Below are 14,436 nucleotides of genomic sequence, written 5' to 3'. Positions count from 1 at the left end.
ACCAAACCATCCCCTAGTAAGAGGGCGCGTGTGGCGAGGTTTACTGATATGGATGTGGACTTGTTAAAATCCATCAATGAAAGGCTTGCCAAACTTGATATCGTGGATACATTACGAGAAATGTCCTTTGGTCTGATAAAACAAAAATAGAATTATTTGGCCTTAATGACCATCGTTATGTTTGGAGGAAAAAGGAGGAGGCTTGCAAGCTGAAGAACACCATCCCAACAGTGAAGCACGGGGTGGCAGCATCATGTTGTGGGGGTGTTTTGCTGCAGGAGGGACTGGTGCACTTCACAAAATAGATGGCATCATGAGGCAGGGAAATTATGTGGAAAAGCAACATCTCAAGACATCAGTCAGGAAGTTAAAGCTTGGTCACAAATGGGTCTTCCCATTTGTTGTGGCAAAATGGCTTAAAGACAACAAAGTCGAGATAATGGAGTGGCCATCACATAGCCTATAGATAATCTGTTGGCAGAACTGAAAAAGCGTGTGCGAGCAAGGAGGCCAACAAACCTGACTCAATTACACCAGCTCTGTCAGGAGGAATGGGCCAAAATTCACCCAACTTATTGTGGGAAGCTTGTGGAAGACTACCCGAAACGTTTGACCCAAGTTCAACAATTTAAAGGCAATGCTACCAAATACTAATTGAGTGTATGTAAACTTCTGACCCACTGGGAATGTGATGAAAGAAATAAAAGCTGACATAAATCATTCTCTCTACTATTCTTCTGACATTTCACATTCTTAAAATAAAGTGGTGATCCTAACTGACCTAAGAGAGGGAATTTTTACTAGGATTGTGCATGTAAACCTCCGACTTCAGCTGTAAATTCAAACAATACTAATACCATTTAAATATAATACATAGGGAAGTTGTGCTGGACTATGGTAGATGAAGAATCAGTCTATCTTTTCAGACTTCAGAAGTATTTATCTGGTCAATATGTTAGTGTATTATATCTGTTTGTAACAGTGTGTTATGTGAAAATGTGTTTGTATTATAAATTGTATTTGAATGTTTAAGGACTCTTGGAAGATTAGTCCAAATGAAGACTAAAAGAGATCCTAATAAAATCAAATCAAAATCAATTCTTCATCACCCCTCCATCCTACACCTTTCCCAGGTCGGCATCATCGATGATGACATCTTCGAGGAGGACGAGCACTTTTTCGTGCGGCTGCTCAACTTGCGCATCGGTGACGCCGAGGGGATGTTCGAGAGTGATGAGCCAGGCGCGAGACCCAAGGGTCGCCTGGTGGAGCCACTGGTCGCCACGGTGACCATCCTGGACGACGACCATGCTGGATTCTTCACATTCCGTAATCGGCTGGTGCGCGTCAGCGAGAGTGTTGGCACCATGGAGATCTCAGTGGTGCGGAACTCGGGCGCCCGCGGCACGGTGATCGTGCCCTATCACACGGAGGAGGGCACGGCGAAGGGGGGCGGCGTGGACTACGAGGACACTCAGGGAGAGCTGGAGTTCTCCAACGACCAGACAACGTGAGTACTGATGGACGGACGTCCACACTCCATCGTTTCCTACTCTCCCCTACTCCCTCCCCTCTCACTACTCCATGCCAGTTACTGTTCTCCATTATTCATAAAGGCCAACCTGGAGTGAGCTTTAGCTCATCAATGGCTTGTGTGTTTGTGCTCAACTCATAGCCAATACTGTATTCACACTGCTATGTGTTGCTGCCTTAAAGTAGGCTATCATGCTATATTATCATGCTATACTATCATGCTATATTATCATGCTATATTACCACACTATCTGTATTCATGTCACAGTCTTAGCTCATTCTGGTTCTCTTTCTCTCTTGCCACAAAATTTGCACAGTAATGGTCATTTCAACATCTTGTTTATTTCTCATTCAGCTCTAATTTCGCTCTCATCTCGCTGTATCTATCTTTCTCTTCTTCCTCTTCTCTCTCTCTCGCTCTCTCTCTCTCTCTGTATCTACAGATGTGGGATCTTAATTTGATCACCCTGTTGCAGGAGAACGTTCCTGCAATGCAGTAAATGCAAAACGTGTAGTGTATTTAAGGTTTTAAAAGGCTTCTGAAGTTTGTAATTTCCACTTAGAAATTTCAGACTAGATTTTTCCCCCCAAAATATTGATCAGTAACTACAAAAATGTCCATTGATTATAATCCACATATTAATTCACATTTCCTGTTGCTGCAGGATTGTTTTCCTGCTGTAGCAAAATGGCTCAAATTAAGTTCCTACATCTGTACATCTCCCTTCCCCCTCTTTCACTCTTCTCCCTCTCTCTTTGTTTCTTTGTTTCTCTCACTTCACTTGTTTATGTTTGCTCTGCCAACAGGGAGACTGTTGCTGTGGTGACATTTTCAGGCACAATGTCCTGGGAGATATTATCAGGACTAATGAGCATAATAAAAAAATAACTCCCCCCTCCTCTTCTCCCCTTCACCCCCTCCTATTTCCTCTTTTCATCAGCCACTCCACATCGGCCTGTGTAAAAGCTGACCGCTAGCCCTGCACTACTCTGTAAAGTGGGGGGTGCGGTGGAACCTATGGGTTAGATCACCAAGAGAGGCTAAGGTTGTTCAGTAGTAGGTACAGTGAATAACCTACAGTAGGTAGTACAGTGAAGGACCTACAGTAGGTAGTACAGTAAAGGACCTACAGTAGGTGGTACAGTGAAAGACCTACAGTAGGTGGTACAGTGAAGGACCTACAGTAGGTAGTACAGTGAAGGACCTACAGTAGGTGGTACAGTAAAGGACCTACAGTAGGTAGTACAGTAAAGGACCTACAGTAGGTGGTACAGTAAAGGACCTACAGTAGGTGGTACAGTAAAGGACCTACAGTAGGTGGTACAGTAAAGGACCTACAGTAGGTGGTACAGTAAAGGACCTACAGTAGGTAGTACAGTAAAGGACCTACAGTAGGTGGTACAGTAAAGGACCTACAGTAGGTGGTACAGTAAAGGACCTACAGTAGGTGGTACAGTAAAGGACCTACAGTAGGTGGTACAGTAAAGGACCTACAGTAGGTGGTACAGTGAATGACCTACAGTAGGTGGTACGGTAAAGGACCTACAGTAGGTGGTACAGTAAAGGACCTACAGTAGGTGGTACGGTAAAGGACCTACAGTAGATGGTACGGTAAAGGACCTACAGTAGGTAGTACAGTAAAGGACCTACAGTAGATGGTACGGTAAAGGACCTACAGTAGGTAGTACAGTAAAGGACCTACAGTAGATGGTACAGTAAAGGACCTACAGTAGGTGGTACAGTAAAGGACCTACAGTAGGTGGTACGGTAAAGGACCTACAGTAGGTGGTACAGTAAAGGACCTACAGTAGGTAGTACAGTAAAGGACCTACAGTAGGTAGTACAGTAAAGGACCTACAGTAGGTGGTACGGTAAAGGACCTACAGTAGGTGGTACAGTAAAGGACCTACAGTAGGTGGTACGGTAAATGACCTACAGTAGGTAGTACAGTAAAGGACCTACAGTAGGTGGTACAGTAAAGGACCTACAGTAGGTAGTACAGTAAAGGACCTACAGTAGGTGGTACAGTAAAGGACCTACAGTAGGTAGTACAGTAAAGGACCTACAGTAGGTGGTACAGTAAAGGACCTACAGTAGGTGGTACAGTAAAGGACCCAGTAGGTGGTACAGTAAAGGACCTACAGTAGGTGGTACAGTAAAGGACCTACAGTAGGTAGTACAGTAAAGGACCTACAGTAGGTGGTACAGTAAAGGACCTACAGTAGGTGGTAAAGGACCTACAGTAGGTGGTACAGTAAAGGACCTACAGTAGGTGGTACAGTAAAGGACCTACAGTAGGTGGTACAGTGAATGACCTACAGTAGGTGGGTAAAGGACCTACAGTAGGTGGTACAGTAAAGGACCTACAGTAGGTGGTACGGTAAAGGACCTACAGTAGATGGTACGGTAAAGGACCTACAGTAGGTAGTACAGTAAAGGACCTACAGTAGATGGTACGGTAAAGGACAGTAGGTAGTACAGTAAAGGACCTACAGTAGATGGTACAGTAAAGGACCTACAGTAGGTGGTACAGTAAAGGACCTACAGTACCGGTAAAGGACCTACAGTAGGTGGTACAGTAAAGGACCTACAGTAGGTAGTACAGTAAAGGACCTACAGTAGGTAGTACAGTAAAGGACCTACAGTAGGTGGTACGGTAAAGGACCTACAGTAGGTGGTACAGTAAAGGACCTACAGTAGGTGGTACGGTAAATGACCTACAGTAGGTAGTACAGTAAAGGACCTACAGTAGGTGGTACAGTAAAGGACCTACAGTAGGTAGTACAGTAAAGGACCTACAGTAGGTGGTACAGTAAAGGACCTACAGTAGGTAGAATCACAGGATGGAAGGAGCAGTGGATGAGGGATGGAGCAGTGGCTGAGGATTGGGCCACAGGGGATGATATACAGCAGGGGTGACGCCCCTCTGTGTTGCAGACCCCTGGGTGTCCCCTCCCTGACTGGTGTGCATGTCTGCATCTGAATTATTCAGCCGTGGAGTGATGAAATATTGATGCAGGGCCTCTGTTGTGATTTAAGTGCAAGCTGTGCCTGTTAATTTGTCTGGGGTGGCACCGGGGAGGAAGCCATCGTTTGTCTGGCTTTGTGCGGCTCCCCTCCCTGCCTGTTGCTTGATGGCTCTACGTGGCGCATGGTTAGCTCATGGATAACTGGGAGGGACCCGCGGTGGAAAGAGAGCCTTGAGGCTCTACATTAAGGACAAGATTGTGCGTGTGTGTGTGTGTGTTTGTGAGGTGAGCTCTCTCTGTAAAGTACAACAAAATCCCTGACTAACCCCTGGGATCACATCCTTCCACTGATCCCTTTAACTGTTGAATAAAGTGAAATAAGACAGTCTCATCTATTTTTTGATTAATGACCTCGGATACTGACCTGTGTGGGTGGGTGTGTGTGCAGTCAGACCCTGCAGGTGAGGATCATTGACGATGAGGAGTATGAGAAAAAGGAGAACTTCTTCATCGTACTAGAGGAACCACGCTGGCTGAAGAGGGGAATCTCAGGTGTGTGTACTTGTAGTGTGTGTGTATGTGTGCCCTTTTCTGTTTTCCTGATGTCAGTGGTTGGGAATGGGTTGGTGCTGACTGGTATGGAGAACTGCACCTTTAGTGAGTTGTGGCACCTCTTATAGAATACTGGCTCTAAAACACAAACCCGGGTACGCTACAATTAAGTACCTGTTCCTTTTTCATCGCACTTCAGGCACTGACTGAGTTGGGCCTGATAGCTAGTACCAGTCAGGCACTATAGGTAGCTTTGTTTGGTAAAGAATTCATTTTCAATTCTGCCGGTGAGATGAAGATACAAGTAGAGACCTTTCAGAGTCGCAGAGCCAACCAGAGAGCCTGCTGATGTCCAATTGTGTGTGAGGCTAAAAAAACAGAGAGGAAATAGGTCTAGTGTGTGTGTTTCGTGCCTGTGTTTTTGAGAGAGAGAGAGAGAGAGAGAGAGAGAGAGTGTTTTTACTGAACTGAGGCACTTAGAGGAGAGTTCACAATAGCTGTCGTGACATCAGAGCTCTTAGTTGGTAAAACCTCACAAGGTCAGGGAAGTGTAATGATGTGCACTTTGACTTGTCTGGAGTTTGGACTGCTGTACTGACGGTTCTTTCTTCTTTCTTCCAGCCCTTCTGCTCAACCAAGGTAAGACCATCAGCAACTTGCCTCACACATTTTCCCTAAAGGCCCAAGGGGGGAATTGGTTTTGGATTAGAATCATCCATAAAAACAACAACAAACATTTCACATGAGTTGGTACACTATATAACAACATCAATTTAAGGGTCTATGAAGAACCATAGAAAGAAAATCCAAAACCGGACATGTTTTGGGCCTCCAGGACTGGAATTGAATAGCCCTGCTGTAGAGTTTTAAGCCTTACTTGCGTATTTCCCAGGGTGCCTTTTCAAGTGAACGTTAAAGTTACCAGTACCACCCATAACTGTGATTGCTAGTGACAGAGACATGGTTGTTGATTTCATCCATTCTCAGTCCTGTGGCCTTCACCAAGTGAATACATTGTCATTAACTTGCCATTCTTTAAGACAAGACAATACATATTTCATGAAGCCTTCTTCTGAGGGCTTAGTTCTACCCTAATCCTGCCTGCAATCACATTATGCTAGTTTACAAAGAGATGTGCAATTCCTATTGGAATCCAGCCAGATTGGGGATATCCGACATTTGGAATTGTATTCACTCACAACTTGCATTCAGAATGACTGCCAGTGTTGGGAAGACTGAGATATGAGATTAATTTAAACAACCATTTCAGTAGCGGGTGCAATAAATCCAAGTAACAGATTGGATTAGTTTAGAAAAATGTATGTTATTTATATTTGAGTAGCATAATATTAAATGTAGACTCTGCACACAAGCAGCACAGCAGATATTGAGTTGAGATGAGTTGCACAGTGCACGGGTTCGCTTCATGCTCTTACGACCAAAACAGTGGATAAATTGAGCTTCAAGCTCTTAGTTTTTGCAGAAATTGACCCACTAAGCAGTTTACTTTCTGCATCTATGTCATATCGCTGAGTCTAACTTTAAATGAATTCATCAATATACATGCAAAAACATAGATATTTAAACAAACAATTCTAAAAATCTACTTGCAATAGAGCATGCTGGGAAATATGATAATAAAGGGTGTGGTTTTGATTCAACTCTGGTTATTAACACTAACTCTGGGGTTATTTTACACCACTGAGTGTTAATTTAACTCTTTACATGGTTAATTTAACTCTTTAATCAACACTGGCCAATTTGCTGTGTTCTATGAAAGGGACACATCTGCAGGTTTCCATACATTTCAAGAGCCTTCTAGAATTCTGAAGAACCGTAGATGCCATGTCAAGAAGCTCACAATTAACTCAAAGGTTCTTTATCGGGCAAGGGTTCTCCAAGGAACCTTAAAAGCTGAGGAAGAACATTTATTTTGTTCACACCTCTGTTGCGGTTAGCCACTTAGGGATTAGCACCCAGTGTTGCCTTGGCCACTGTGGCATCATTTACAAGTCTATTTACAGCATAAATCCATGAGAAGGACCTGCTCTCGCCATAAAATACATCACTCTCACATCGATTTGTATCCATCCCTGGATAAATATTATATGCGTATATATCGCACAACTGGCTTCTCTTGGATAAATATTATATGCGTATATATCGTACAACTGGCTTCTCTTGGATAAATATTATATGCGTATATATCGCACAACTGGCTTCTCTTGGATAAATATTATATGCGTATATATCGTACAACTGGCTTCTCTTGGATAAATATTATATGCGTATATATCGTACAACTGGCTTCTCTTGGATAAATATTATATGCGTATATATCGCACAACTGGCTTCTCTTGGATAAATATTATATGCGTATATATCGTACAACTGGCTTCTCTTGGATAAATATTATATGCGTATATATCACACAACTGGCTTCTCTTGGATAAATATTAGAGTACTGTCCTTCTACAGTAGTCTAGCAGTGTCCCATGACACACTTTATTCTAATGCACGTCTTAAACAGGTGTTGAAGAGCCTTACCCAATCAGGGCCCATATTCATTAAGCGTCTCAAAGCAGGAGCGCTGATCTAGCATCAGTTCTGCATTTTAGATCATAATGAAAAAAAGAGATGGACACGAGCTGGGAGGATCTGATCCTAGATCAGCATTCCTACCCTGAGCTGCTTTGTGAATATGGGCCCTGGGATGATGGTGCTGTAATTTATCCACAGTAACCGCAGACCAGCAGTATACTTCATCATTAGAGTGTATTGGTATTAGTATTTAGTATCTGGTGTAACCCTGTTAGAGCAACACGGTGAAGGAGCTGGAGCGTTGGGGGAATACAGTGGGACAGTTACCATGTGGTGCCTGGCAGCTCTCTAGTCCTTTCATAATTACAGCTTGTGCTTTGAAGGCAGAGAGGAACTAAGAGGAATAATATCTGCCCACTCGCCACGCGGCAACGACGACACACAAACAAAGCTTCCCGTGCGTCTTCACGGCTCACCATCTTTGTCGTCCCTCCAATGAGAGGATGAGTAATTATACGCTATAAGTAGATAGGAAATATGATGCTGAATGGAAGCAGGGAGAATGGGTTTTGCCCAGCTGTTTATAGTGTATTTGAGGTGTTATTTTAAATCCGGCTTTCTGAGGACCCTATTGGTTAAATTTTATTAACAGCCACTAAATCACACTTTGGGACATTGGTCTTTGCCCACCTCAATTCAGCATAAATCTACCCTCATTTCAACTCACCTTCTGTTTCTTCCACAATTTCTTTCTCCAACAAAATGTCTGGCTATCTTTTTGTTGCTACGTCTCCCAGACTGCCCTACTTTCATCTTCTCATGAATATACCCCACTAATCTCTCCTTATCTCCTCTCTTTTTCACTCTTGCTTCCCCATCGCACCCACACATTCACCATCAACCTCTCGTCTCTCCTACTCGCCCTCCCCCACGTCTCCACATACATGGGCTAATGCACATGAGTGATGTCCTGTAAGAAGAGGAAATAATGCTGACTCAAACTCAATTATTGATAGGACACTGGCCTTGAAAGATCTGTTTGTTGAGGCATGTTGGCATGTTTGAGTTTCAATTTCTCTCTCTCTCTTCCCTCACCCCCCCCTCCCTCTCTCTCTCATTCCCTTCAATTTTCTATCGATCTCATCCCTCCTGTCTCCTATCTCTTAGAGGATCCTGATGGCCAGATGAGTGCAGAGGAGGAGGAGGCGAGGCGCATTGCAGAGATGGGAAAGCCCATCTTAGGGGAGCACAGCCGGCTGGAGGTGGTCATTGAGGAGTCTTATGAGTTCAAGGTATATAGCCCCTCTTCTCCTCTGCTTCACTCGATTGGCCACATCAGCGCTCAGTAAATGCATCGAGCATCACATGGTAGGCGTGCTGATCTACGATCAGTTCCATATAATCTTATTCGTTGTTATCTACTAGGCAAACCTGATCCAAGATCACATACAGCCCCAGAGCCACACAGTTGGTTTAACACCAACCCATCTGAGGACAGACACTGGGCACAGTTGAGGTCGTTCAAGAAATCCAATGCAAGTCAATCGTACCTACATTAGCATATCCAAATCATCTATAAGTAACATCCAATCCATTTTTAGATACTTTAGGATGATTTGGGCATGAAGGATGAAAAGGCTAATATAGGTACCATTGACTTGCATTGTATTTTTTGAGGTGGAACGACCCTCAACTGTGCCCAGTGTCGGTCCTCAGAAGGGTTGGTGTTTAAGCTAATTGATGAATCAATATTTTCGTCAAGTGAACCAACGGTTGTGACGGACAACAGCTAGCTCATTTAAGTCCTATAGCAACATGCCTCGGGATTGAATCCAATCAGGCCGTGTGCCTCTTCTTGACTTGATTAAGATTCATTTGTTATACGTAATAAGATTGCGCTTGTCACTCGTGATTTGTAGCAGCACAAAACAAACACAACAGGTAATTGAACTCTCAAGTCATTTCAATGACTGGCACTTGGCTTTATGAAATCCTAGATCAATGTCACATCATTTAATAGCATTGTGAGCTCTATGGATGGGGGGACAGAGTTCGCAAAGAAAAGACCAGTGAGAAATGTTTACACAGGTGAAGTTTCCACATCAACAAGTAAAAACGACTACCGCTGAGCATCACATACTATATGCCCAGGCAGCTCCTATACCCTGGCAGTCATAGAATACGTTTACATCAGTGGAGGCTGGTGGGAGGAGCTATAGGAGGACGGGCTCATTGTAATGGCGGGAATGGAATCAATGGAATGCAATCAAACGTGTGGTTTCCATATGTTTGCTCTGTATGATACCGATCCATTGATTCCATTCCAGCCATTACAATGAGCCCGTCCTCCTATAGCACCTCCCACCAGCCTCCACTGATGTAAACATACTCTAATAATTCAATCTTAAACTGGATTATGGCAGTAGGCCGACAATGGCAATAGTCATGTGAACCCTTTACTCTGCTGATCTTACATCGGCGTAGGGTTAAATCGAAGTAAACCTACGCTGGTGAAAACATCTGCTTCTCTGAGCATTCTTTCACATGATTAGGACATGTAAAGGTGAATCATTGTCCCAGCGGTGCGTTTGATCTATGCACCGGTAGCCAAAGCTTCCCTCTTATGCGCGAGTGGCGTGAGTTCGGATAAAACGGAACGTGTGCATCTTAGAATTGGTTTTCACACACAAACTTTATATGTCCGAACTCCGAATCAAATAGGCTTCGCAGAATTAACCTGGCTTCTGGGGTACAACGTTTATTTTGATTGGCGATTTTCTGCATTTTTCCCGTCAGTAACCTGATTTCACGGAAACAGGATTATTCAGAAAATCGTTCTCCTTGCAGAGCATGTAAATGTTTCGAACAACTCTAATCTAACTATCCACAATAATCCTATTATTGTGTGCATGAAACCATACCCATTATGGAATAGGACAGTATGTCCCAGTTGTCTAAAGGCTGATGGCCATCGCCTGTAGTCCCCAGTCTTACAGAGGCTTACCCACATTGGTGAGACCTTTCTAGCCAATGAAACCTCCTATCCAGTCGGGTTTGGCTAGGGTGCTTCATAGGATGTTTTTATTGGTTAGATTGAGTAGGAGGAAGTTACAGTTTGGTGCAGTAGTACTTGAGTTCTGGATATGATGATTTTCTTCAGTGCCTGAGTGGATCCCAGGACTCAGCATGTGGTTTGCTGTGATTGCTGGGGAGGAGTGTCCTTATAAGGACCACAGCGTGTGTGTGTGTGTGTGTGTGTTTGCGGTGAAAACAAATACTGCTATTGTGAATTCATATTACCCCAGGAGTGGACCCCAGAAAGAGTAGCTGCTGCTATCGCAACAGCTAATGGGGATCTTAATAAAATATCAACTATTACTGCACTTCTCATGGTAACGATGCCACTTCCTCAAACTCTTCTAGGCATTCTCCATTAGTGTTCCGGTCACGCACATGAGTTTGCCTTCGTCTCTATAATAGGATGTTGACTATGCGCATTTTGTTTGTGATTGGCAGAGCACCGTTGACAAGCTCATTAAGAAGACCAACTTGGCCCTTGTGATTGGCACTCACTCCTGGAGGGAGCAGTTCGTGGAAGCTGTGACTGTCAGCGCAGGTCAGCTTTTGGTATTTGTGCGTGTGTGTGTGATTTCTATTGAGTGAGAGAAAGATGAATAACATGAGTCTCACTGTTGACATTGTATTATACACACACACACACACTGACTACAGCAGGCCTGGGCAATTATTTTCCATGGAGGGCCACATTAGAATATATTTTTGCCATCGCGGCCCAGAATCATATTACAGGATTATATGTCGTTTTGACAGATATATCTACCGTAAATCACGTCCTGATATGCTACTCATTTAACTTTTTTAACATGCACAGAGGTAAACCACATCCCATGTTGTCATTTTGGTATCTTCATTATTAAAACTTCCAATGAACTACACAGAGGGAAAAGTACACTGTGCATTCAGCACCACGGACAGAACTCTTGTTAACTCGTATGCACAAAAACACAAGAAAGAGAGAGCGCTCAACATTACATTTAAACTACTCAATCAGCGTGAGGAGTGAAGTCTCTGATGGGCATTGACTAGAGCAGTGAAGACGGGTATAGTTTCTGACGTCTCGATGTGCAGGATTGCTGAGAGGTCAGAGTCCGTAAGAGATGATCTGTGCCTTGTTATATTTCATCACTGAAAACGTCTGTTCACATACATAAGTTGACCCAAACAGTACAAACGTCTTCTGAGCATGACTCCTAATCTTTGGAAAGTGTTGTTCATCGAGAGATGCATAGAACCTCATCAGTGACATTGTTTTGGATAGCTCTCCAATCACTGCATCAGACTGAAGATCGATAAGCTCACGTTGCAGGTCAGTGGGAGCGTTATCCACATTGAAGGTGAAAGGAGAGGAAACCAACAGCATGTCATTTTCTAACACTTTGAAATCCTCAAAACGATGAGGAAACTCACTGTTCAAAGCAGCAGCGATGTATACTTCTCCCGCTGGTCATCTGACAGGGAACAGACTAGTAGCGTTGGATGTTGGGTGAGATTGTTGGCTTCTACTTGTCGGGTCAACAGGATTCATTTTCCCTTGAAGGCTTTGACAAGGCTGTATATCTGATGCGCAAAAAGTCCCATCCCTTATAGTTTGGAATTAAGTTCATTCATGAAGGCCCTGATGTCCACGGTGAAGGAAAAATCAGCCAACCATTCTTTATCTTTTAGTTGAGGGGAATCCACATATTTTCCTTTCATTTGCAAAAACTCAGCAATCTCTGACTTCAGGTCTCACCCCCTTTTAAGCACCTTCCCCAAAGGTTTGTGTGGTAGGGGAGATCTGCATGACCCGACTCTGTCTCTTCTAACAGTGAGACAAACTGCCTGTGGTTTAAAGATTTTGCTTTTATGAAGTTTACCACTGTAGGGACTGTATCCACAACATGGCTCATTTTCAGAACACATTTATAGAGCACCTCCTGATGAATAATGCAGTGCAGGAAAATCATTTTCTGATCTGGGTTCAGCTCAGCTACTTGATCTTCTATCCTTTTCAAAAGGCCAACGCTTTTTCCTGTCAAGTTTGGGCACCCATCAGTGGTCACACTGGATACCTTTTCAAACCTGAGTCTCAGCTTTTCCACACACTTATTAACCTCCAATAAATCCTTCCCTGTGGTTGTGCTCTTCATTGACTGCACTGAAGCTCCTCTGTCATTTCAAAGTCTGGGGTTATGCCTCGTAAGAATATCAACTGCGCCGTGTCACGTTCATCACTGCTCTCATCCAGGGCCAAGGAGAAATCGGTGAAATGCTTTACCTTGTCTTTCAACTGTCGTTCCACATTCTCTGCGATGTCCTCAACACGTCGTGTCACTGTTCGTCTTGACAGGGAAACATTTTCAAACAGCTCTTTCTTGTCGGGGCAAAGTATTTCTGCAGAGTCAATTAAACATTCTTTAATTTATTCGCCTTCAGGGAATGGCTTGCTATGTTTAGCAGTTCCGTGGGACAGTACATAGCTAGCTCACGCAATTCTGTCGTTGCTGATTGAAGTTTGGTGAAAGTCCTTGCTGCTTTTGCAACTGAGAAAGCAACTCTTTCGATGCTATTGCCCTCTGCTCAGAAGACATTCCTATATTTCTCTGCATGCTTCGTCTGGAAGTGTCGGAACAAGTTGTAGTCCTTCAAGACAGCGATGCTCTCTTTGCATACTAAGCACACAGCTTCCCCTGATACCTCAATAAAGAAATATTTGCTGGAACATCCTGCATTCATTGTCTACTTTCCTTTTCTTTGAAATCTTTGAAAAACACATTTTTGCTCAATTTCTAGCTAGCTACTATTTGTAACTGTGACGAAGTGTGTGTCAGCCTGTCAGTCACGGTCTTTCCTCGAGCAGTTGTTATTTATGTGTCTTCCCGAGTGGCGCAGCGGTCTAAGACACTGCATCTCAGTACAAGATGCGTCACTGCGGTACCTGGTTGGAATCCACGTTGCATCACATCCGGCCGTGATTGAGAGTCCCAAAGGGCGGCGCACAATTGGCCCAGCGTCGTCCGGGTTTGCTCCGGGTAGGCCGTCATTGTAAATAAGAATATGTTCTTAACTGACTTGCCTTGTTAAATAAATAAAGGTTAAAAAAATAATAAATTATCCCACAAGCGATGGGAGTTAAATCATTACACAAAGGTGAGTATTCATTTGGCTTTAAATTTGAATAACAAATACGTTTTTCAAAACTTTACTATCGCAAATTCTTGATGTGATCTGAATATGATTCCACAGGCCGTAATGAATCAGGTCATACGGCCCCCAGGACGGCCATTGCTCAAGCCTGGATGGAGCCTTAATGAAGGACTTCACAGCTGCTTTATGAATGTAATTTCTTGCTCATGCTTTGAATAGTGATCTGAGTGCTTTTTGTCCAGAGCCATAATTACATCAAATATTTGGAGTCCTTTGTTGTTCTTTCAAAGAGCTGCCCAAGCATTTCATTCAGGGGGTGAGTGTTAGCTTGCTCGTTAAGTTTGATATGTCAAGGGGAAACAAGTGAGGACACCTTATTTTCGGGATCCTCATTATAACAGGAAACAACTTGTTTTGAAAGGTGATAATTGCAAACCCGCAGACTTCATATAAAAAGGTTTCTGTGATATTTATCTTGGTAATATCTATTATAAAGTGTAATATTGACTTTAGAAAGCAAAGCTGTCTTCCACAGTGTTGAGGTAATGGGAGAGATGTCTGACTGTCTATGTCTGGTGTAAAAGCTCCCCCTGGTGGACTGTTATATTCATTACAGATAAACATGAATATAAC

The 14,436-nt window shown here is 43.4% G+C and overlaps 1 protein-coding gene across 1 annotated transcript in view; it reads left to right on the top strand.

The window, feature by feature from the left end:
- Positions 1 to 14,436, top strand: part of LOC115141656 (sodium/calcium exchanger 2-like) — a 35,241-nt gene that overhangs the window by 11,288 nt on the left and 9,517 nt on the right. Inside the window, exons 6-10 of the mRNA XM_065000253.1 lie at positions 1,134 to 1,510; positions 4,952 to 5,055; positions 5,677 to 5,694; positions 8,764 to 8,888; positions 11,113 to 11,212. Of these exons, the coding sequence (XP_064856325.1) occupies positions 1,134 to 1,510; positions 4,952 to 5,055; positions 5,677 to 5,694; positions 8,764 to 8,888; positions 11,113 to 11,212 (724 nt within the window). The remainder of the gene's footprint in view (positions 1 to 1,133; positions 1,511 to 4,951; positions 5,056 to 5,676; positions 5,695 to 8,763; positions 8,889 to 11,112; positions 11,213 to 14,436) is intronic.

Source organism: Oncorhynchus nerka, linkage group LG14 (genome assembly GCF_034236695.1).
Source record: "Oncorhynchus nerka isolate Pitt River linkage group LG14, Oner_Uvic_2.0, whole genome shotgun sequence".
NCBI lineage: Eukaryota > Metazoa > Chordata > Actinopteri > Salmoniformes > Salmonidae > Oncorhynchus > Oncorhynchus nerka.
The sequence above is the reverse complement of the archived record's forward strand: the minus strand, read 5'-3'. Positions and strand labels throughout refer to the sequence as shown.